Source organism: Aspergillus piperis (assembly GCF_003184755.1).
Source record: "Aspergillus piperis CBS 112811 unplaced genomic scaffold BO85scaffold_4, whole genome shotgun sequence".
Lineage (NCBI taxonomy): Eukaryota > Fungi > Ascomycota > Eurotiomycetes > Eurotiales > Aspergillaceae > Aspergillus > Aspergillus piperis.
In genome coordinates, this window is record NW_020291594.1 from 633277 (window position 1) to 656244 (window position 22968).

Below are 22968 nucleotides of genomic sequence, written 5' to 3' on the forward strand. Positions count from 1 at the left end.
CACCAGATCCCTTTAATCCCGCCCAATGGGAGTAGGCTTTCTGGATGAGAGAATTAGGCAATAGGTGAATTACGCTAAGATCATCAATCGGGCCCCGAGCGGGTATCTAGGAGCTAAGTAACTCTTGTTATCATGCACCCGCGGACAGGCACAACTGACCGCCGGGTTGAGTTAGACTACGGTTTATTCGACACGCGATTTTGGTGTGGTTGTTTTGGTCAAATTCCTCTACTCCTGTTGAAGAATCAATAATTATATGAGCCTTCTGGGGTATTTGTCAACCGTCCTTGTGCGATCACGGCGTTTCTTCATCGCAAATCTCACCAAATCCTGCTTTCCGTCGTCCCAAGGGCGAACCCCTGCAGCACGGGCCTGTATGTCGCAAGGAGTTAACCGGACAATTCAAGGGCGTTGAGATCTTCGAAAGGGTTCCTGCGGTGAGATTCGAACCCACTGCATTGACGATGCTGCCAAGACCACGATCAGCCGGTTCCTGGATATTCCCTCCCTTTATTATCTTTCTGCCCACCGATCAATATATTGGACCCAGATCCAGTCCGCTCCGATAAAGATGCGGAAAAAATGGCCGATTGTGGCTTCCTACCACCCAAAAAAAGCCTGTGAGAAACTCATTGCAAAGGAAACTTGATCAGATCTACTCCAGATGTCGACTAACTTAGATCTTGATTACAAACGTGTGAAAGCATCACTTCTGGCCACCGGCGCGACGAGGGCTAGACTTGGTGGTTATTTCAAATATGTGTTCTGCCTATCTGGCTACATCCCCTAGTTCCAGCCAAGGTTTGGCCATGAAGTTATTGAGATTGTCCAAGAATTGCAGCGCACGGGTACGATACTCGTCCGTGAGCCGGCTAGTGAAGACAAAGAGAGAAAGGGCCACATAACATGAAATCTGCATGACGACAATAATAGCGATCAGAGAAAGATTGGTAACGTCTTGCTTGTTCGGTTGCTTGGACCTGCAACAGCAAAGCCTATCATCCACTCGCACAGCCACAGGTCTCCGTGGCTGGTTTGAGGGCTGGCTAAAAATCTCACTCGACAAAGTAAAGGAGCCGTTTGGGTTCAGCAATCCTAAACCCTTTCTGCCCGATCGGTCATCGATGATCTTCGTCGCAGCATCCTGGGTATGGAGTACTCCGTTATCTATGATGACTTAGCCTAGAGGCTACATTCCCGTTTATCTGAAGCTCTGGCAAGCAGCGGCACTGCTTCCCATTCTCCATCTTCTTTCATGGCGCCTTCAACAGTCACAATGCGCCAGTATGTACAGGTCTGGATCAACTAAGCGAGGGCTTGAATAAGTGGTGGGTTGGGTCGGCGTAGATTGGTGTTTATTGGACTTTGTTCTACATGCCCTCCTGAAAGGTCGACGGAGCAGTCAACAACCTGCTGCAGGTACACCAGCCCAGTACAATGTCTTCTGTGCGACCGTTCGGGACGTGATTCTTCTTTCTTCCCTCTTTTCTCGACCTTTCTCGGGAAGCCACTGGAATAATTGGCCAGAACCTGATTAACCCCCAAGAAAAGTCCACGGAGCATTAAGAAGCAGGATCAACACTGAATGTCGCTGAACAAGGTCCATTCATGTCTCAGCTGCTGCGCAGCCCTCCCGTGCTTCGTTCTATTCCTGTTTCATCAGCATCCATGCAAGACACGGCCAACAGTTATCAGCTATGGTTTCTTTTCACTGGAGGGCGAGTGGAGAGAGTTCTGTAGGGGGCGGATCCCAATCGGGCAATCCCAGCTCTGCTAGTGCTGCATTGTCCGCCCCTTGCGTCCCGATTTTTTCCTTTTCTCTGCCAAATCACCCCCAATAAATGGAGAGACTCAGGGCTCGCAATTGGCTGAAGGTCCGCCAATTTCATCAATCTGCCCACCAATATCGCCATTTTGAGTTGCATTGCATTGCATTGCGTTGGCGTTGAAGGCCCATTCCTGGCCTTGGCCTATGGAGTCGTGCAGAAGTAGGCCTATCTGGGCAAGCGATTTTCAGCAGCGAACCAACCCCACAGAGACTCGTGCGCGCGACACGACCATCTTTCCGTTCTGGTCCAACGGCGGTGGCTGTCTGGGGAGCATGGCAGGAGGAAGGTGTGCGAGACGGTCCTCGCGCAGCTGCTTATCAAAGTGGTCCATTCTCATCGACGTCATTTTATTGATTTCCCTTGGGCACCAATCCACTATTGGTCGCACTCTCGGGCTCCTTGGGCTCTCGTTAATTATTAGCTAATATATTGTTCCAGGGGCTGTTCTCTTCCTCCCCACGTCCCCTCCGCACTGTACCACAGAAGTTCTCGCGAACCCTCCCGAATCTTTCGGCTGGTCTTCAACTATACATTCGCGAAACCCTAGATGTCCCCATAATCCGGAAATAGAGCATTCAACCCCAGAATGGGGATTGCTGGCTGAACCCTCACAATAAGCCACGTCCAAGCTTCTGCATCCCCAGCCTAACCCGCGATAGTAGGTAGTGTATCGCTCTGCAACGCTTCACTACGACGTGATGAGGTACTCTAATGTACTGTTTTGGTTGGAATGTGCAGGACAACCTGAAACCTAGCCATCCACCAGCCATTCTCTTCGGCCGGAGTGACTGGACTGGCTCGGATCCCCTCTTCATCCTACTCAGGACACCCACCTCTTCACCCAACCGGGTGGCCGGACCACGCGCACACACCCTCTCTCTCATGCAGACTAACCCATTTACATACATCCGTACATCATCCATGCAACTGTGACACAAACCAGAAACTCAATATCAGCCTTGACGCCGCGGAGACTCGTTCCTGACCCCTTCCTACTTGGGCAGTTCGACACTTTCCTCGTCCGTGGCTGGCTCGACCATGGCGCACGTACCGTATATCTGCAGCGGAGATCATTGTAGATCTGCAGATCATGTCCCAGTGGGCCGGTCTCTAATTTGTCCCAGCTACGGCTCTTTGCTACAATTGAAGTATTCAGCATGATTGTCCCAAACAGAATAATACTCTACGGCATTTGGTAGGTTTGGATTTGGTAGGGGGCGAAAAGAAGAAAACCACACAGGACTTGCTGTCGAATCATGTCCATGGATACTATTGTGCCACATATTGGTCTCAAAGTCAACTTCCTCTGGTGAACTTGTGGTCACGGGCCCCTTTTACTGGTTGCCATGTGACAGTTCCAGCTCAAGCAGTTGGCCGCACTGCAACTGACAGCCTCTACAGTACATTTCAGCTACACACAACACCACCACCACCACCACCACCACCACCACAACTATGAAGTGCATGCTACCGTGTCGAACTACACAATAAGGCAATATCTTATGATATGACAGAACTCTATGCTAGCTAGTGGTCGCCTTCTTTATTCTATAGAGTGTCTGTGGATGTCCATGACTCGAGAACCTTGAACATCCTCTGCCTGCAACTCTCGAATCCTACAATTAACACATTCACATCTTCGTTTCATACAGTTAGAAAATGAATAACTCGAGTAGGCAGATGATTCCACAACTCAGCCTTCGTCGATCATGGTTGGGGATAATACTACCTTCGCGCAACAGAGAACGAGCAGCTGAGCAGCTGAGCATGTAGTAGTAATAATAATTATAATAATATCGACACATATAGTTAAATGTTGCTCAGCTGAGCCCATTCCAACCCATTGCCACCTTGATGATAGTAACGTATTCGTAATAATGATAGCGGCACATATACTAATCAACTATCTATTCTAATTTAATTTGTTTTTCTTTCTGTCGGGATTTGTAGGAGTCGTTAACGTCTCAGCGATACTTGGTGGCTGAGGTATACTAACTATACGTTCAGGCGTGCATAGCAGGTCAGCAGCTTCGCCCACACAGAGAGGTATCGGGTTGCTTCAAGTGATCTACTCTTGTGACTCGAGGATCCGCTTTACCACTATGTTGTTTGTTTGGATATCAGGATCCTAGATAGATAACCTAATAAATATTGTAATACTTACTGCTAACAGTGTGATGAAGTGCGAGTATCTTACTAGTATATATATAAAGAGTACGGTGTTGTGTAGGGGATGCGGAACATTGTTCAGTTCAATTTCATTTCTCTTCAACAAAAATAACTAGTAGAGATTCTTATAGACAAGTGTTCCTGGGGAGAATAGAAGTACTCCAAGATGATTTTGCTGCAGATCAGACAAAACGATTGCTATATATATTCGGTCATGCTCAGAGTTCCAGACTCTCAGATCCATAGCCAAACTCGTTGTCAGCAGACTCTTCCGGCTCAGACGAGGCCTGGAACTGTTCGGCAGCCTTAGCTGCGGCCTTCCTCCAGTCCGCCAGCGTGCTGGTCGAGAATACGTGGTTCCCCTCGTCTAGATAGGCTAGACCATCCATCGCCCGGCCCCCACAGGCGCGCTGAAGGGCCAGGAACGCGAAGTGGCCGCCGATCACCGGCCGAGCGTAAAAGTTCGGCCCAGGGAATTCGCCCTTGCCTTCCGTGTTGTGGAGATCGGTGAACGGAAGGTCGGTGACCGTCTCATTGACCCATTTGGCGACGGATTCGAGAACCTCGCTGCGAACATTCTCGCTGGCAACAGCCATGGAGAAGAACTCCCAGTCGGTCTTGGTATACAAGTGCCGGCTGTCTAGAGGGAGGCCATACTTTTGACGCACATTGTGGTACCAAATCGACTGTCTCTGGTAGATGTGCCGGGGTACGAAGCCCGTCTTGTGCGGGTGAGGAGGGTGTGGATGAAGAGGTTTCTGTTTGGAGCCAGACGTGGCGTGTGGAGAGATATCGGTGCCCTCCAGATGGAAGCACAGCAGTGCATCGGCGTACAGATTGTAGATGGTGGTCCACGATCCGTACCAGTCGTAAGCGAGCTTCGCGTGTGTCTGGTCTCGAGACATGCCCAGCTCCTCCCACTTGGCAATGTACCTATCTGCGATATCCTGCGATGGATGGTGAGAGATGCGCTTTGCATAAGTGACCGTACAAACTTACCTTGTAGTAAGAGGCGTCTTCATCATTGCCAACCACCTCAGCTAGCTTGCTCATGGCATTGATGCCAACAATACCTTTGAGTGCCAAGTTCGTTTGAAGCGCAAGCCAGCCGGCGAAATCGTCCGTCGAAACTATCTGAGAGTCAGCTATGGCCATGAAGTCCTCTCAGGTGACACCTTACGCTGATTCTCGGGCTCCAGCGAGAACTCCACCAGGTAGCCTGTCCACTGTTTCCAGAGACGATAGCTGCGCTGGAGCCATCGCTCCGCCTCACGTTGGCCTTGTATACCACCACCCCAGCGTCCATCCTGCTTATCAATACCTCCATGTGCCTGGAGATTTGCAAGAGGAAAGTACCCAGGATGATCGTCCGAAAGTACAGGGCTCTCGCCTTGTGTTGACCAGATGGACGACGCAGCAGAATCTTCTGAATAACGCAGCGAGTTCACAATGGCCAAGCCCATGATGAGGATATTACCGCATTCCTCCACTGGCATGTACTCGTCGTTCCCATCGGGATGTCCAGTGGCATTCGGGAAGTGAGTTCCCAAGTCATGCATGGCGTACGTGTTTGGATATTGTCCACTCAACATGTGCTCGATCAATGGCTCCAGAAGGTAGGCCAACCACCGCGGGTTAGTGTACAGGAAGAACGGGAAGGCAGGGAAGATGACATCAATCGTCTGGAAGTTTCCGTTGGATGAGATCTCTTTCAGAAACAAGATCGGATCTTCAGGCGTCCCAGAGAAGGTAGTTGCCCCCATGACCTGTCGGGCAGAGAGTGCGACAATGTCAACATAGTCGTGTGCGCCCGACTGATAGGCATCCTTGGCTAACTGTTCCGAGTAGTTGGAGGCCAGCGCACTCGCCTGGGAGAAATCGTGGTAGTGGAAGTTCAGGAGCGCGTCGACGCTAGGAAACCATGACTCCCACAGAGGTCGCATTAAAGTCAAACCACGTGCAGAGGCATATTGGACAACAGGATCATGGATCAAGGCAATGCTAAATGTTACGCTGGCGCTGGTCGGCCCCGATTTCCGGTTGAGAACGAATGACTTGGAGAACGCAAAGACCGGCTCTCGGTCTCCAATGGCACGGAAGACTTCATCGTTGACGTTGTCCAGGACTCCTTGAGTCAAAAACGTTTTCCTTACGGCCGACGCCTCGCCAGACTGAAAGTGGACATCCTAGATGCTCGGGTCAGCAACAAGCAGAGTTGACACTACCGACAAGTTTACATACGGCGGGCGCGGTGAAGTGAAGAGTGCCCCATTCGGCGCGATCGCGGATTTCCGAAAACAGCAGCTCAGACTGTCTCTGGTATCGCCATCTCCGCAAAGCCGGTTTATTGTCTTTCGCATCGAACGCGTCATACTGCCAAGAGATATGACTCCGGGTGTCACCGCTCACCCAGCCTCCATTGATGTCCATATAGACATTCACGCTTACTTCACCATGGACATGGACTGTGACATATGATGCGGGAATCGACTGCCGCAGAGTCGATGTAGGAGTGATGGGAGACAAGAAGGAGAGGGTGATCTCCAGGGGATGGGAAGCAGAGGTGGAGGGATCAATGCGGTAGGTCAGATTGGTGGTAGATGCGTCGTAATTGGCACCAAGGTATGTCGGAAAATCGATTTGTGACCTAGCAGCGTATATCAGTTGGAATGGTCGTGGATGGGGATGATGCTGTGCGAGTGTATATACCTGGGCAGGGATTCGTGAGGCTTGCCCAACAATGGATACACGGTGCCCGTGCTGGGGACATGAGCCATCAGAGAGAGGCCCACCTCCTCGCCAGTGTAGAACATGGGCCATTTAGTCCAGGGTTCATCTCTGGCATTTCCAAACCAGGTGCTCAGATAGGGATTCCGCACGATCAGAGGTAGAACGGGCGGCGTCAAGGTGGATGCAATGCCGACGGTCGCCTGAAGGGCGGCTGTCAGCACCGCAAGGGATGGGCGCATTGCGGTTGAGTCGGCGCAGTCAACCGACAGGTAATGAATAAGAATGTCAAACAAAGGATAGGTGTTGATGGATAGGATGGTAGAAGCTATCCATCAAGCAGCAGTGATGAATGGTGAGGTGGAAGAGGAGCAGAGGTTGGAGGTGCAGGTCGGGGGATCGTCAACAGCTGAACAGTAAGCACCTGATGATGCAATCACTCCATGACAGGGCAACGATCGACACGGTCGGAGCAGCGAACGAATTTGCACCGTCCAAGCCACTATCAGAACCCCGAAAGGATGACCCAAGAGGATATAAAAAGATTGGAGTAATTTGTACGACGCATGAGGACTCGATGGCAAAAGACCGAGTCTCCGAGAGCCAAAATGCGGGGAAAGCTGGGGATTCCCGCATCGGGACGATAAGCTAATCTGCCAGGCACCACATCTTTTGAAAAGGATAATACGCTGTTATTGTATTTTCAGTAGCCCAGCAGTTAGCTTAGGAAAGTTTCAAAATAATAGCTACGGCATCCTCTCCCTTGACAGCTCCATCCAGCAGACAGAGACCTTTAGCTCAACGCATAGTTAGATACAGTGATCCCTTCATATTGTTACACGATGTGTTCAATATTAGTACATATACAATTCATATAGAAAAACCCCTTGATTCAACTCATGATTTTTATGCTATAGGAATTCGGCAAGAACAAAAGGAAACCAGGCTTGTAATGAAGTCACGTCCGCTTGTATACCAGTTAGTTTTATTGAAAGCTTCAAGGATAGAAAACCATCGCATATCTTCCATACAACCACCATCTCTGAAAACTCACGGGCTCACGTCAGTATAAGTTTGATACCTCCACTGACCTTTATATGATGATGTACGGTAACTGTTTGATAATATGGTTAGAAGGGGAAAGTATCTTGACATCCTAAAACGTATAGCGTGTTGGGACGTCTTTTGTCTTAGAACAGCGCTAGAGGCGCTTCTTAGTAGCCATGCCAACTGTATCCATGAGCCGTTGCATGAAACAATGCCTAAATACACCTGCCACCAAAGAATGTCCTCCATGCTTCTTTGGACTCTCGAAACTCTTATGTACACCTGGGACTTCATGGATAGGAATATGAAAGCAGATGTTGAGAGGTGAGGGTCCACTCCTCTTATCTTAAGTTGATGATGATAAATGGACGACTTACGTCTGGCTACTTACTAAAATTCATCTGGAAGGAGATAGGATAAGGGAATACTACAGTTGCACCACCATCAGAATACTTTGTCACATGTGCTGAATCGAGGGTGCATATTACCGACCAATCAACGACTGTCGTTTACTGCATTTCTGTCCCACTTTGGTTATACCCGTCCCAGAATGGTAAAAGGCTAGCCTTATCTAGATCAACTACCCCGCAAATATATGCCACTAAATCAAACACAGTAATCAATACATTGGACATGCAAAAGTTCAATGTGCTCAAAGATGTCTACGCTGCTCTCAAGATCATACAAAGGTATGTGCAGAACAAGAGATCCCAGTCTAGCCTAAATCGAGTGCTGCTTACTGGTTCTGGGCCGAGTCCAATTGAGCTGCTGTCATACCTAGTTTCGATCGTGACGGTCGCTAAATATGTCTCCGACGGGGCATGGATGTATTCCTACCTTAACAATGCGTGACATCTTTTCGCAGTATTACTGATCATTTGACAACCAATTGGCTAATGCGCTTAAGATACAACTATTTTCGACTATATAAAAATATTTATTATCGGCAACACAAACATTTGCTTCCCTCGCGTGCGCGTCATAGCTTTGTTAGACCGACGCCAACATGGTCCCTGGCCACAAGGTGTACCGATATTCATGCCAAAGACTGGAGCTCTCTGACTCTAAAATATGGCTCCGCCAATTATCGCTTATAATTTATCTGTGGAACTTGATAAGTAGAAAAGAAGTAGACATGTCGTACAAGGCTAAAGCACCAATCATCCCTCAGCATGTCAGTGAAAGCTGAGGCAGACAACAAGCATTCTACCGATGGGTCATAATAAAGCCCGCTGCTATTGCTGGAGAGAGAGAGCCAAAGACGGAGTTCAGCGCAGTAGCCAGTCATTTGCACAGCTTCAGGAATGTGGATGCTGCTATCTGCTTGCATCTTCTTTAGATCGCGATGAAGTGGAACCCGAGAATGACAGAGACACCTGGATTGCACGTGTAGACAAATTAAACACCAATCTCCCAATTATGAAACGGCCAAACAGCAATCATTCAGTGTAGAGTGTTACTATTTCCTCTTCCACGGAGAAACCACAACGCCGTAAATAAAAGTGGATGTTGAAAAGCGGCCGACGCGTGGAAGGGAAGAAGAAAGACACGCTATGAGGCTGGACGTTGCTTAGTTTCACCGCAAAGGGGAACCACCGAACCCTCGACGCGGATGACCACGCGCCTCTGTCTTTCCCCCCCATCTTTCTCCCCAACTCGCTGCCATTGAGTCTTCTGACCCAGACCGTGACTTTGTCTTTCTCCCTTGCTTCCTCCCTTTTAACCTTTCGGACCCAATTGCACCAGCTCGTGATCCTCCACTCCGGAAGACGTGTGTGCGCGTGTGTGGGCATCGTGACTTGGTACTACTACTACTACTCACTAGTACTACTTTACTGCCATTTCTACTAGACCCTACTCACCCTAAACTTCCCCCCCCCAACACACTCTTTTACTTTACCTACACCACGACACCACCCTTCTTCTCTGAAGCTCCTTTTCTACGGAGCATATCACATCCTCCAATGCACTCTACCATGTCCGCATCACACCCCAGCCCCGTCAAAGACGGTAGGCGAGTGCTCGGGGAGAAGCACGCCAACGCGTGCCTGTCACCCGCCCACCATCGGCACGCTTCTGTCTCGCCCCTCAAACAACGACGCTCTCTCCTTGAGACCTCCTCCTCTCCTAAGAAGCTCCTTCCTTCGCCTCTCTTTGCGGGCCAGAAACGTTCTATCGACCAGGTGGACAGCACCAGCGAACCCCAGATCAGCCATGCCAGCGCGCAGCCCCAGTCGCGGCCAGAAGCATCTCCGAACGTGCAGCATGACGTTCAGCAGGTCCCTCAGGTATGTACCACCACAATTCCACACACCCAGCCAAAAATGCGTCAAATTGCCCATTGACTCTAACAAAAAGCCAATTCAGCCACACGCGACGCCAGAGACACCAACACAGCTTCTAGAATCACAACAACACCAGCCACAAGAAGATACCCACTCCGACCAAACAACAACACCGACAACAACAACAACACCCCTCATCCCCGAAGATCCAGCAACGCGCAAGCGCTTCATCCAAGAGGTACGTACCTCGTACCTCCATCCCCACTGACAGAGTGTACTAAATAATCCCCAGAAAGCAACCCTCCTCCGCACGCGCCTCCAAACTGCCATGCGTCACATCCAAGACCCCCAACTCGACCGCCGTCTCTCCGACCTTGAAGCTCACAGTCGCAAATACCCTCGTCTATCTCTTCCCCAAGAACAACGAATTAACATCACTACGCCGACTTCTTCTTCTTCCACATCCTCGTCCTCCCAAAACCAAAACCAGACCACCCCGCGCCCTTACCAACCTTCTACACACCTCCCGCTGCACGAACCCGAGACCCAGAACGCGTCCGGCCTCTCCTCCCCACCCCTATCCACCGGAACGATCGCAACACAGAAGGAACAAGAACAAGAAACACAAACACCCACCCAAAGAGCAGAAGATGACGATAATGACGACGATCCGATGAGAACACCCACCCAGAAATCAACAACCCACCACAATCATACCCACCGGAGAACAAACACCCTCGGCTCCCCAATGCAGCTGAGTAGTCCTCCGGCGACGGTGTCGAGGTGCAGAAGTACAGAAATTGGCAAGGATATGGACATGGGAGACGAAGAGGAGCCGCAAGAGAGACAGCGCCGGTTATCGCAAAAGGGAGATGCCGTGGACGGGTTGTTGAAGTTGATGGGGACGGGGGAGAGTGTTGCTAGTGGAACTGGAACTGGGATCGCGTGAGTGTTGGTGTTTTGAGATTTTGCATTGAAACTTTGGTTATAGATGGTATTGGAGTTGGAGTTGGGATTCGTTGGACAAAATTGGATTTGGAGTGGAGTTTTGTTTACTCATGTGTCACATTTGGTTTGGAGAAGCGTGTATTAGTATGGGGTGGTGCATGTATGCGCCGGTGAAAGACATAACACATAGATAGACAGAGAGACATTACATACGTGACTATACTCCGAACCTATCGCACCAGCAATGGTTTCTCGAGAAAAGTCAATGATATGATACCAACAATGAAATGCAAATCAAATCTACATGCCATTGCTAAATAAACCACATTATATACAAAGCACGGTAGTCAAATGCCAGAAAACAACTACCGCACCTTCTTCAACTTATTCCTCTTCCTCCCCAAAACATCTCTCCCCTCCTCAATCTCGCCATTCGCCTCTCTCTTGGCCTCCCCAACCTCCTTCAACACACCCGTCCTCACAACCCTACCCTCCACACTAACCCCTTCCTCACTCCACTCCTCCATCTGCCTCCCGACCCTCTCCTCAATCGCCAACACAAGACTCACATCCCTCTGCCCCACCAACGTCACCGACTCACCCTTCCTCCCCGCACGCGCCGTTCTACCCACCCGATGCACATAATCATCCGGATTCCTCGGCACATCGAAATTGACCACCAACTCCACCGACGGAATATCCAAACCACGAGACGCCACATCCGTCGCGACGAGCAATCTCGCCGCGGACGCTCGAAACCTCGCCAAGTTCGCATTTCGCTCCGACTGCGGCAGCAGACTATGCAGAGAAGTAACACGGTGAGACAGTCGGCGGAGCATACGCTCCAGCAAGTCCGCGGTCTTGGTGTGGTTGCAGAAAATGATGGCGGGTTTGGAGGCGTTGGCTTCCGTGGAGAGGAGGACGTGGAGGAAGGCTTCGCGGTGGGTCATGGGGACTTTGAGGTAGGTTTGTTTGAGGGTGGGGGGGATGGAGGCGTTGTTTTCGGTGGAGATTTCTGTCACGAAGATGGGCGGTTTGGAGGCCGGCCGGGGCATGGATTTCAGTGCGCGTACTTCCGGCGTTAGGGTTGCTGTGAAGAGGAGGGTTTGGCGCTCGCTGGAGGGTGGGAGGGCCGACAGGCAGGTTTCGACGTCGGGGAGCATGCTGCCGTGTCCCGGGGAGAGGAGTCGGTCGGCTTCGTCGAGAACGACCATGCGGACGCGCTTCAGGCCGCGGATGGTGTCGGTGCCCGAGGTGTTGATGTGGTCGGCTAGACGGCCGGGCGTGGCGATCACGACGTGTGGGCGTTGCGCGAGCGCGAGGGCTTGAGGGCGCATGTCGGTGCCGCCGGTGATGAGGAGGGGTTTCATGCTTTGGGGGGCGGAGATGGCTTTGATCTGTTCGTAGATTTGGAGGGCGAGTTCACTAGAGGTATATAGGGTTAGCAATGGTGATTGATGGGTAATTGGGGGGTGTGGGTGGAGGTTTGGCTTACCGAGTTGGAGTGAGGACCAGGCCGAAGATACCGAATGGATCCTCCGCCCATTTCTGCAGCATGGGGACTGAGAAGGCAATGGTCTTACCGGAACCAGTCCGGCTTCCACCAATGCAGTCCCGGCCGCTCAGGATCTCGGGGATACAAGCTTTCTGAATAGCGGTTGGTTTGCGCACGGCCATGGTGGTTAGGGAACCGATCAACCACGGCGCCACTTTGAGAGAGGCGAAGGAGTTCTGCGCTTCGTTGAGACCAATCTCCAGCGCATCTTTGATCAGGACGGGCTCGTCTTTATCCGATGTGGCGGGCTTCTTCTCTTCATCTGCGCCCTTCTTCTTGATACGGGAGAGAGTGGGGAGCGGCGCCGGGGCAACGTAAGAGTCGGTGGAAGACTCCGAAAGACGTCTTCTCTTGGGGGCGCGGGATTGCAGATCGGTCTGCTCGACTTCCGAGTCGGAGGATTCGTGGGAATCGTCCATAACTGGCTCTGGGGAGCTGGAGGGCGACATGATTTGAGGTGGAAATTGGATGAAGATCTGATTGCGCTTCGATTTTCTTCTAAATTTCGCGGCAGAAAAAGAAGTCCGCGCGGAGCGGTGAGGGACTTGCACTAACGGTATGGGGGATAGACTGCGTCGGAGATCGGGCCAATCAGGATGTCTGAACTACGTGAGTGAAATCTAGTCTTTTTCAAGATATAGGAACAGTTGAGATCCTATTTTAGATTATATATGAATAAATATCTTATACTGTAAAAACATAGAAGGAATTATATCAAAGTTAAATATAATATAAATAAATATCCTTTGGGATGCTGAGCTGGGTGGGCCCTTATCATTGACTTTTACTGGTCGGAACTCAAGCATCAATCAATCTATTGAGAAAGCGGGTGAATTCACTGGAGAAGTAAGTATCCATGTAGAGAACTGCCCAAGCGAAAACGACTTTGTATTGTCTAATAATGAAGGTGAGAGAAATTGCATGCTTGTGCATAAATGAGTAAAGTGGACTGGCAGTATGTTCATAACTGAAATATACTGAAGTAAAGGCAGGATCGTTGTTTATATCCGCAGAGCAGGTCCGGCATCCCGGCATATCTACTCCGAAATTAGAGAGATGAAGAATGACATGATGCGCGCTTTGTCTTCAGGAGTTCATCCACGTTGTAGGTCACCAACCAGTCGCCGGCTGGCTCATGCTCCGGTAGTTTAATGTCTGGATTGTGCCTGTTTATGCCGCTGGCGAACAGCACCCGAGCATAGGGAGGGTCAAACACGAACGTTGTTTCGCCGGTAACCCTGTTCTTCACTTGGGCTGTGGCTTCAATCTCGTCAATGGCGATGTACTCGTTTGGTTGCGGTATGGAGGCCCTCTCAATTTGTAGCTTGATATGCTGGGCTGTCTCGGGGTCAAACCGGGTATCGATGAAGTATAAGGAGTTGGGACCGGCTGCAGCCACGTAGGGAGTATCTGGTGCCACAACTTGGCCGCCCCACTCGGTGTCAATCACTACCGGGACGTAACTACTATTCCGGTATTCCTCTTGGAAGGTTGGAGAGCCCTCACATGGTCGGAATGGGTTTAGAAGCATGGTAATAAGTATAGCAGTGGGAAAGAGCATGATAAGGATCAGAGTAAAAAATAAGGAGAAGAGAAAGTAAGCTATATCTACTGCTAACCTCGTAGGTCTGTGTGCAGATTTTATATCATGCTTCTGTCAGTAGCGTGGGAGTTCTGGTTTATGGCATGGAGGATCATAAAATAAATCCCTGCGCATAAAATACTTGAATTATCAAGTTCGATAACCAAAGCTACATCCGAAACAATTGGTCACTGCATTATTATGACAATGCTACCGTTACAGCCTCGGTGATGCCGGTCTGAGGGGTGGGTTGTCAAATGTTACTGCCTATGTTGGGCTGTGCTTGTGATGCTGATTGCTCAAAGGGACTAGCAGTTCGGCCTATCCTATAGGGCGAAGAGATATAAACCTATCTATTTGTAATATAAAATAGCAGGGATTTGCTTCCATTTGGAAGCCCGGCGGGGTACAACCTGGGAATGTCTTGGATATTTTGTAGGTGAATGCTAAAGACAATACTTGATAAGGTAGTATGATAAATAAGGGCTGACTTGGTGATAGTAGTAATCGAGTATACTTATCTCCTACTCCCGCCGGAGCTCCGAAGAATTGACAAGGATTGTTGCTTATTTACTGTGTGGACTGAGACATCTTCTTCCCCTCCCCCTGCCCTGATACCCCCCTCCGTAACGTAGGAATACTGCTCGCGTAGGGACAGGGCCCACCTCTGGAAGGCAGCGTGTGCGTGGGCCCAGGGGAGGCGCTTCTTGCCCTTAGTCTTGTTGATCTTACGCTTTGACTCATCTACGAGGGTTTCTGAGTTCCGAGCTGTGAGATAAGGCGGGTGAACAGCTCTTATGACTGACCGACATGCCGCAAGAGATCACCTACCACTTTATCCGCGTAACCCCCTATTCTCTAGTTTTCCCCTACATACCGTCCAGCCTGCGACGCCTGCTGATTTATCCGAGCTTTGCCCCCTCAAATTGCCTACTTACAGTAATATGTGTCCATCCTGTGGCTTGCTTTCCATTCCCTCTCTCTCAAGCTTCATCGGAATCACCGATATGTCATGTGGACTACTAGCGGGTGATTTTTTGCCTGTCTCCCCTGTCATTTCACGCTGCTTTATGGGAGGTAATACATGTTTCCTTCATAAGTCTGCCGGTATCGTTTCGACGCATTTTCCCCTTTGGGAAGTTACGCAGCTGGTTCGCCAGATTATGTCTGTCTGTCTCTGGTCTCCCGCAGACCGGATGGTCGAAACCTCAACCCGCCAGGAGCGCTGATGAAATGCATATGGTAGGCCGGCGTGATCTAGACCTTCATGCTGCATTACGCTAAGGGAATGCCAGCCAGCAAAGCTCTTACCATCCAATGAAGTCCACCCTCCAAGTTTCCAAGCCTAGGTGATCTGACAGCGCTGTGGTAGTGGTGGAACGTGGTGAAGCCCCAAGTTGGCTTTGGTCAGTGGCCATGAGATTGGCCGGATCGATGGCTACTTGACTCTCCCAATGATGAAAGGGAGGGCTACTCATATCAAGGTAGATTGGGCCGTCTGGATCCCTGGGGCCGAAAATAATGTAACTATGGTAGTGCGGAAATCGCGCTCGACGTAGATGATCAGCATGCAAACAAAATCTTTAGAGGTCTCAAATCACCTCAGCTGGAGAGAAGAGGCGTTGGGGCACGTTTGAGGGCACACTGACACTTATATCGAGGCTACTGTAGCCAGAGTCAGTCACACTTGGTAGACCAACGAGGGAGAGGGAAGTCCTGTGCGGGCCACCCCCGCTAGCAAGTAAAGGCCGCGTCTCTGAGGGCTCGCACTATTTGCTTTAGACACATTATCGGGCAATCCTGGGACTCATATCATTTGATGACTCCGTGAGTCACCCTTCATTATGTTTATGACTGAAAGGCCTGAAGAAGCCGCGTCCAGCCTCAAATTGGTGGACGAGGAAGAGCTGCCAAATCTTGAGTAAGCCTTCCCTTCCTTGCCCTCACGTGGTTTGGTATCATATTGCTAAACCTCGCCAAACGCGGGTTTGGGGCGGGTTTCTGTATAGAGGAACCGCCCATGGGTTACCCGCAAAAGCAAAAGAGATCTTCATATAAGAAAGTCTTTTATATTATTCTATAATATATATAGATTATTATAGATAGTGATGATACTGTTAGGGTGATGTGGGAGATATAATAAGGTTAGTTATATATATGAAAACTACTAGCTATTGTTCTGCTTGAAACCGAGTACCAATCTTTTAGTATACTACTAAAAAGACAAGTAAGGTATAATATAAGATTAATCATATATCCTTAGTATCTAGTTTATATAATTTATAATCTTGTATCGATTATATAATCTAGGTGTTGATTACTTCGCACAGAGTGCTTCGGAGGAATTACTTGAAGAAGAGCAACGTTTGGTGGACAATATAATGCTGCATTCATCCTGATGGGATTATACGTCAAAGGAACTGTCGACTGCAACTCATGCCATGCTAGGACGGCACTAAACCTGTACAAATCCCTCCCAAACTCGAATAATGATGGTTCACTCAAGGCCCAGCTGCCCAAACTCATCCGTGGTTGTAACCCAAGGTAAAACGCCGGTTCATCACATGCAAAGCGACATCCAACAACTATACACTCCAGCACCACGCTGCAGTGGTACCGGCGGTCGAAACCGGCGGAGAAAAAAAAATAAAATAAAGAATAACAGATACAGCGCCAGGTTAACATGACTATTTGCGCTTAAAGAGCTGCATGACGGAGGGTCTATATCATTGACAGATCATGAACGGTAGATACCTGCTGTGAATCAGTCACCTGCCCAACTAATCATGTAGCTTAGGTGTACATACCTGGAAATGACTGTGGCGTCTGTCCCGCTCCCAGTCCCCGTGGAAGCGGGATCTGGGAGATCGAACTGGGCATATCGATCCTGCGAATCAGATCGACCATTCTTTCCGGAGAGAACTTCCCCGCGTTGTATGCTGAGGCAGAAGGTATAATGCTGAGAAGATAAACGATGTCGCGCGGCAGAGGTGCCGGTGATCCTTGTGACCGGAACTGGCCCCCGGATGGGACACCCATAGTCTGCTGCGTGCGCTTCTGGTCCAGCTGGCGTCTCTGCGTCGTCTTGAGGGGAGACTCGGCACGCACGAACTTGCGCGGCCGAGCCATGTCGTCATCGAAGTCATCCAGCTGGCGTTTAGGCGAGTCTGTCGCAGACGCGTCCTGGTACCGCGCTGTAGGCGTGGCATGACGGGAAATGGCTTGCTCGGCCGGGTATGCCATCTTGGGCCGTGTCTGAGAGGGAGAAATAATGGGTCGCACAGCAGTGGGATCGAAGCCAGGGGTCGCGTATCGGTGTGCGAATTGCTCCAGCGTGGGGTCCTCCGGGAACAGCTCGCGCATGCGGTTTTCGAGATTAATCACTTGCACAAGGTCACCGTACCGCGACTCATATTCGTGGAGGAAGGCAAAGATAGGCTTCGTCTTCTGGACGTTCTCGGGATTAGAAGCGAGTTTCCTGACCGTCATCTCGAAAACAGCCCGTGCATCTGGAGTCAATTAGTATCGTATTTATAGACTTATAGCCATGAGCGTAGACTTACTGATAACGTCGTTAATGTCAATGAGATGCTTCAAGTATTCCAGCGCAAAGTTTTCATCTTCAGGGAACAGCTTCGCACCACGCTCGAAGATCTTGGTTGCGGCGGGGTCCTTGTAACAATGATACTCAATAAGAGCACTGGCAATGTAGACATCACTGGTAATGCGACCCCGCTTGCGCGCATCTGCAAAGATCTGTCTCGAACCCGGCATCTCCCCAGGCTTGCCCTTACCCTGGATGCGGCGCATGGCGCGCATCAGAGCAATCCAGGCGAAGGATATGGTTTTGGAAAGAATACCAATCTGTATGGCATGTGCTTGGCGGACCGCGTCGATCTGTGCGTTCTTGACGGACTCCCTCGCCTTTGCCTCACTCTGATCGTCCTCATCGTCCTCATTCTTTGTCGGTTGCTTCTCGGGATTCATCTTTGCGAAGGTCTCTTCGAGATGAGCAACATCTTGCTGCTCGCGAGTCCGGGCTTTGGCGATCAGATCGTAAAGCGAATCGAGGAGTCGGTCGTAGGGTTCTCTGACTTTGGCGCCACGCTTGACGGGATCCTGCTCGGAATCAGAGTTGATTTCCAGCCAGTCCGCACGCTTGAATGCAAGCAAGCAGCTTTCTGGGTTGCCGTCGATGCCGTGCTTCAAGAACTCGTTCCCTTCGGTCTCCATGTCGTTGTGGAAGCAGAACTCAGCAGCTTCAAACCACAGCTCGGGAAGGAACCTAAGGGCCATAAGTGCTTGCTTATAGACATAAACCACACGCGTCCGGAAAACACTCATGTCCTCCTCCTTCAAGACAAGCGGGTCGCCCTTCTCCCAACTGATCCAGCGCTTCCAGATCTCGACCTGCTGCAGGAACTCGATATCACCGTCCGAGCCCGGAACTGGAGGTAACCTCGGCAGCGTTGTCCGGTTGAGGTCCCTGGTGATGTTCTGCAATTCAGTGAAGGAACTGCGGGCGGTCATGTATGCCGGAGACTGCTCCTGTAAGAACTTACGGCCCTGTACGAAGAAAAGATCATTGTTAGAGCGGATATTCCACAGGGCGCTTTGTTAGAATCTTACTGTCAGCTTGTTCAGGCCCATCTCGAACTGATCATACTCTTTCCAGAGAGTATTGACAGCCTGGGTGGGTACCCCAATGGCCCGTTGATAGGCTTTCCGGAGTAGGTCCATCTTCTGTTGGTCCTGCCATCCAGAACCCCCGACGTTTCCTGGGCCGGAGCGGATGAACTGGACGTAGTCGGACCAAATGGACCCCGAATCCTTGTCGATACCGATGTGCTGCAGAGCCAACTCATAGGCCGATGAAATGATTCGTCTCGCTTGTCCGTTTGTGTCTGTGGTGAGCGGATTCCGGCGACGAACGTAGTCAAGGTATACCGTCCAGAGTTGCACGTCCGCAATCGTCAGCAGAGTCCGGTTGAAAATTTGCTCCAGGCGGAAGAGTTCATTCAGCTCGGACTCCATTGTCGCGTAAGCCACCCATTGCTCAGCCTTAAACCGTTAGTCGATTTGGTCGTCTCCCAAGGTATACAAAAGAGATCACTTACAGAAAATGGAAAAACCTTTAGAAAGCGCTCATACACATCGCGTGCGTTATCAATTCTATTGCGACTCCTGTGTTCGTTAATCAGTTCCAGCCAAGCGGGAATGTCACCACGGGGGTCTTCTTGGATGCGATCTTCCAGGATGCCAACCCGGTCGTGAGGCAAACGGCCCCTGGCGGTCGAGGGCGATTCGGGAGTCACGGTGGTCCCATCCTGCGCCTGTTCCGACGGGGCAACACTTGCGCTGTACAATTCCTGGCCCGAAGCCACCGACACATCATTTTTAGAAGCAGCAGGGAAAGAACTATTAGGGGCAGTCTTCGTGCTGGCAGACACTTGCGCAGCTTCATCCAATGATACATCAGGGGTAGAAGTAGCTTCATTTGCATTTCCTGAAATGGGTTGCGAAGGTATAGTATTCATGTCTTCGACACCTAGTACAGCTGGTGGCTCATAATCTGCCTCACCCGCCTCATCCTCATCCTCATCCTCGACCACAAAGCCCCCAATTGTCCTGGTCTTGGGCGGAACCGAGGCCCCAGTGGCGAGGCCCGATGCTGGTGTCTGGGACTCAGCTCGTGAAGGTGTCTCAGAAGGGAAGGCATTGCCAGCTGGCTGACTAGGGTCTGATTCAGGGGGGGCAGGCAGGGAAGTAGAGGTGGTAGTGGTAGTGGTAGTAGTAGTTTGTTCGGGGGGATTGGAATTGGAAGGAGTAGCATCATGATCAGGAACATTGTCCGGTTGGTTGGAATCTGTCAAGGGAACAGAATACTGATCTGGCAGTGATTTGGAAGGATCATAGTCATCTGAATCTGAACTATCTGCATCCTGCTCTTCCACGGTCTTATAGTCTCCAGAGTCCGCATTCATAGCCTGAGCCTGGAAAAAGGCCTTTTCAGCATCATCTTCAGCCATGACCAAGGTGTGTGATTGAATGCGACAAGGGTATTATGAGATATATGTTAAGGAGGGAGGGGTGGTGGTAGTTGAGGGAGGGGGGAGCAACGGAGGAACCTGATTGAGTATGATTAGCTGATTGAGGTCTTGAATGGGGGGAGACAGCAGAATGAGCGATGATGAATCGGTCATTCACTCATGAGAGAGGGGAAGGACCCACGACAGGCGGTAAGGTGTTGGGGATGAACGAGGAGAGAGGGGAAGGTTCAGGGGAGAGACAGAATCTGCGTTTGGAGATAGGAGCGGGCGATAGACACGAGAGGCCGCTGGTGGATCAGCGACACTGACGACAAAGATGGAGTTCATCCGCTTCGAGAGCTTCTTTCTTTCTTTCTTTGCTTTGCCCGACCGGTGCTCGTCCACGTGACTTAGGCGGTGGGCGCGAACTTGGGCGCAGAAACACGCGGCGCGTCGTCGATCTTCCTGCCGCATGTTTAATTACTGCTGGCCGCTGCATCCCCATTCAGTTACCAAAAAGAGATCGTCTGCTCTTCTCTCTTCTCTTCTCTCTTCCCTCCTCCCTTTTCATACCTCTGATATACCTCCACAACCTCTCTGCCTCACTCCTCCGTTCATCATACTTCTCCACATCTAAAACCTCTGGCCTACCACACCATCCTTTACCTCCCCCTCTATCCCTCCATATTACTCCATCAAGCAGCTCGCTCCACTACCGCCCCTCCATCGCTATGTCGGTCGTTTCTCTTCTTGGCGTGAAAATCGTCAATAACCCTGCCTCTTTCCTCGACCCCTATCAATTCGAGATCACGTTTGAATGTCTTGAACAGCTGCAGAAAGGTACGCTGTGAACCCCGCTCCCGTGAATTGGCCGTCGCTAATGAGTTTCCAGATCTGGAGTGGAAACTCACCTATGTCGGTTCGGCGACATCGTAAGTTGGATCGGACCGAGATTTAATTCAATCCACCTGTTAACGACCTTCTTCTCTAGCTCCGAGTATGACCAGGAACTCGACTCTCTCCTGGTGGGACCGATCCCCGTCGGTGTCAACAAGTTCATCTTCGAGGCCGATCCCCCAGACCTCAAGCGCATCCCTACTTCCGAAATTCTGGGAGTTACCGTGATCCTTCTCACTTGCAGCTACGACGGCAGAGAATTCGTCCGTGTTGGTTACTATGTAAACAATGAATACGATTCCGAGGAGCTCATGGAGCAGCCGCCGGCTCGGCCAATCATCGAGCGCATTCGTCGGAATATCCTTGCTGAGAAGCCCAGAGTAACCCGCTTTGCCATCAAGTGGTGAGTGCCCTGTTTAGATTTTTGCCATACGATACTAACAGCTACCGCCTAGGGACTCGGAGGAATCTGCCCCCGCTGAATACCCGCCGGACCAGCCCGAAGCCGACCAGGAGGGCGATGACAGTGCTGCCTACGGTGCAGAGGAAGCAGAGCTGGAAGCAGCCCTCTTCAAGGAGCTCAACGATTTGGAGCCCAAGACTGAAGACCAAGAGATGGAGGGTACCGAGGGCCCTGCCGCCAAGGAGGAAGAGGAGGAAGACATCTCGGACGCCGAGTCCGAGGACATCGAAGATGAGAGCGACGAAGATGAGGAGGAGCTCGACGAGGAAGAGGGCGATGATGGCGATGAGGACGTTGAGATGGGCGATGACTCCGAGCAGAAGGATGAATCCGCCGGAGGCGCCAGCAACAACAATCCCGCGGCCCATCAACAACAGCCCGAGCTGATGGTGCACTAAAGCAACTGAAGAGCCTCGAAGTTATACTACGTTTCTTTATTCCTATCTGTCGAATGATTTTACGATTGGGTTGCAACGTGTTTCATGACAACATATCTTCTATCATATCCCTGCAAGTATTTAGCTTTATGACATAGACCCGACCAGCCAAACCAACATAATTCGAAAAAATGCACATACTTGATTTCACTTTTCCTTCTTCGCTACTATCTTACCCCTCCACATTCCTCACCGCATCATATGCAAGGGCAATCTGAAGAATCAAAACTACCATGGCAACTGCATGCATCCCTAACAGTGTACATTGGGGAAAACCAACGCAAGGCCAAAAGCAAAATTCCCAACAGGGTAAAACCCAAACAAGTAGCCTAGTACACAATGGCATTGATCTACAATGCATAAATACATCATACAAAACTTGTCCTATATCGAATAATATTAATTCCCGCTTTTCTGCTGTGTAACTTCACCAGTTAGCAACTCTTTATTGTTCCATTCTGGCCTAATTCACTCTCGCGACGACAATGCGGAACATGAAGTGTTAGTTATTGAGCTTTACAATAGTTAGTCAGTACGTACTTAGTACTAAATATAGCGATTAGCATGACGATCCTTGATATCATTCGTCTGAAAGGCAACACAATAATCTTTTGAATATATTCCACTTGAAAGATGTTAGGTCAAAAAGACTGCGGTGAAGACAGAGCCTGTATATCTAGTCGCCCTAAAAGTAAGGTGAGAAAGGATTGAAGCAAGGAAAGTGAAGGACTATCCTTCCTACATAGTAGTTAGTACCTATGGGTAGTTTTGCTTTCTTTTACTTGCTATGGTAAGTAGGGAGGGAGAGGGGGTCCTTGCGCTTGCGTAAGGTTTCTTTCTTTCTTTCTTTCTTTCTTTCTTTCTTTTCTTCATTTGGTGGAGGGCCATTGTATGTTGTGGGGAGTGTTACTATGACTGGCTGTCTATGGGAATAGAGAGTTGGTGATGAGTGTGGATGTATTCTTGATTAGATTATTGGTGCTTGTGGTAAAAAGATAGG

The 22968-nt window shown here is 50.2% G+C and overlaps 7 protein-coding genes across 7 annotated transcripts; 2 read left to right on the forward strand and 5 right to left on the reverse strand.

The window, feature by feature from the left end:
- Positions 1 to 4071: 4071 nt before the first annotated feature.
- On the reverse strand, positions 4072 to 7289 carry BO85DRAFT_446817 (putative glutaminase). The gene is made up of 5 exons (XM_025659587.1): positions 6708 to 7289; positions 6240 to 6645; positions 5179 to 6184; positions 4998 to 5128; positions 4072 to 4945 (listed from the first exon to the last, which is right to left on the reverse strand). The coding sequence occupies exons 1-5, from the start codon at positions 6965 to 6967 to the stop codon at positions 4217 to 4219; spliced, it is 2532 nt and encodes an 843-aa protein (XP_025518200.1). The 5' UTR covers positions 6968 to 7289; the 3' UTR covers positions 4072 to 4216.
- Positions 7290 to 7656: 367 nt separating this feature from the next.
- BO85DRAFT_222637 (uncharacterized protein) lies at positions 7657 to 8168 on the reverse strand. Its single transcript, XM_025654720.1, has one exon. It carries the CDS (start codon positions 8064 to 8066, stop codon positions 7776 to 7778), a length of 291 nt encoding a protein of 96 aa, XP_025518201.1. The 5' UTR covers positions 8067 to 8168; the 3' UTR covers positions 7657 to 7775.
- Positions 8169 to 9356: 1188 nt separating this feature from the next.
- On the forward strand, positions 9357 to 11310 carry BO85DRAFT_446818 (uncharacterized protein). The gene is made up of 3 exons (XM_025659588.1): positions 9357 to 10060; positions 10140 to 10295; positions 10350 to 11310. The coding sequence occupies exons 1-3, from the start codon at positions 9749 to 9751 to the stop codon at positions 11004 to 11006; spliced, it is 1125 nt and encodes a 374-aa protein (XP_025518202.1). The 5' UTR covers positions 9357 to 9748; the 3' UTR covers positions 11007 to 11310.
- dbp8 (ATP-dependent RNA helicase DBP8) lies at positions 11290 to 13028 on the reverse strand. Its single transcript, XM_025657690.1, has 2 exons — positions 12501 to 13028; positions 11290 to 12430 (listed from the first exon to the last, which is right to left on the reverse strand). The coding sequence occupies exons 1-2, from the start codon at positions 13007 to 13009 to the stop codon at positions 11371 to 11373; spliced, it is 1569 nt and encodes a 522-aa protein (XP_025518203.1). The 5' UTR covers positions 13010 to 13028; the 3' UTR covers positions 11290 to 11370.
- Positions 13029 to 13608: 580 nt separating this feature from the next.
- On the reverse strand, positions 13609 to 14091 carry BO85DRAFT_485431 (ankyrin repeat-containing protein; the record flags this gene model as incomplete). Its single annotated transcript, XM_025663329.1, has 1 exon — positions 13609 to 14091. The coding sequence occupies one exon, from the start codon at positions 14089 to 14091 to the stop codon at positions 13609 to 13611; it is 483 nt and encodes a 160-aa protein (XP_025518204.1).
- A 2421-nt stretch (positions 14092 to 16512) lies between these two features.
- rna14 (cleavage polyadenylation factor subunit RNA14) lies at positions 16513 to 20463 on the reverse strand. Its single transcript, XM_025659589.1, has 5 exons — positions 19260 to 20463; positions 18772 to 19203; positions 17706 to 18708; positions 16950 to 17651; positions 16513 to 16896 (listed from the first exon to the last, which is right to left on the reverse strand). Exons 1-5 carry the CDS (start codon positions 20169 to 20171, stop codon positions 16880 to 16882), a joined length of 3066 nt encoding a protein of 1021 aa, XP_025518205.1. The 5' UTR covers positions 20172 to 20463; the 3' UTR covers positions 16513 to 16879.
- A 182-nt stretch (positions 20464 to 20645) lies between these two features.
- On the forward strand, positions 20646 to 22286 carry asf1 (nucleosome assembly factor ASF1). Its single transcript, XM_025656823.1, has 4 exons — positions 20646 to 21011; positions 21064 to 21103; positions 21163 to 21471; positions 21524 to 22286. Exons 1-4 carry the CDS (start codon positions 20903 to 20905, stop codon positions 21927 to 21929), a joined length of 864 nt encoding a protein of 287 aa, XP_025518206.1. The 5' UTR covers positions 20646 to 20902; the 3' UTR covers positions 21930 to 22286.
- Positions 22287 to 22968: the final 682 nt, after the last annotated feature.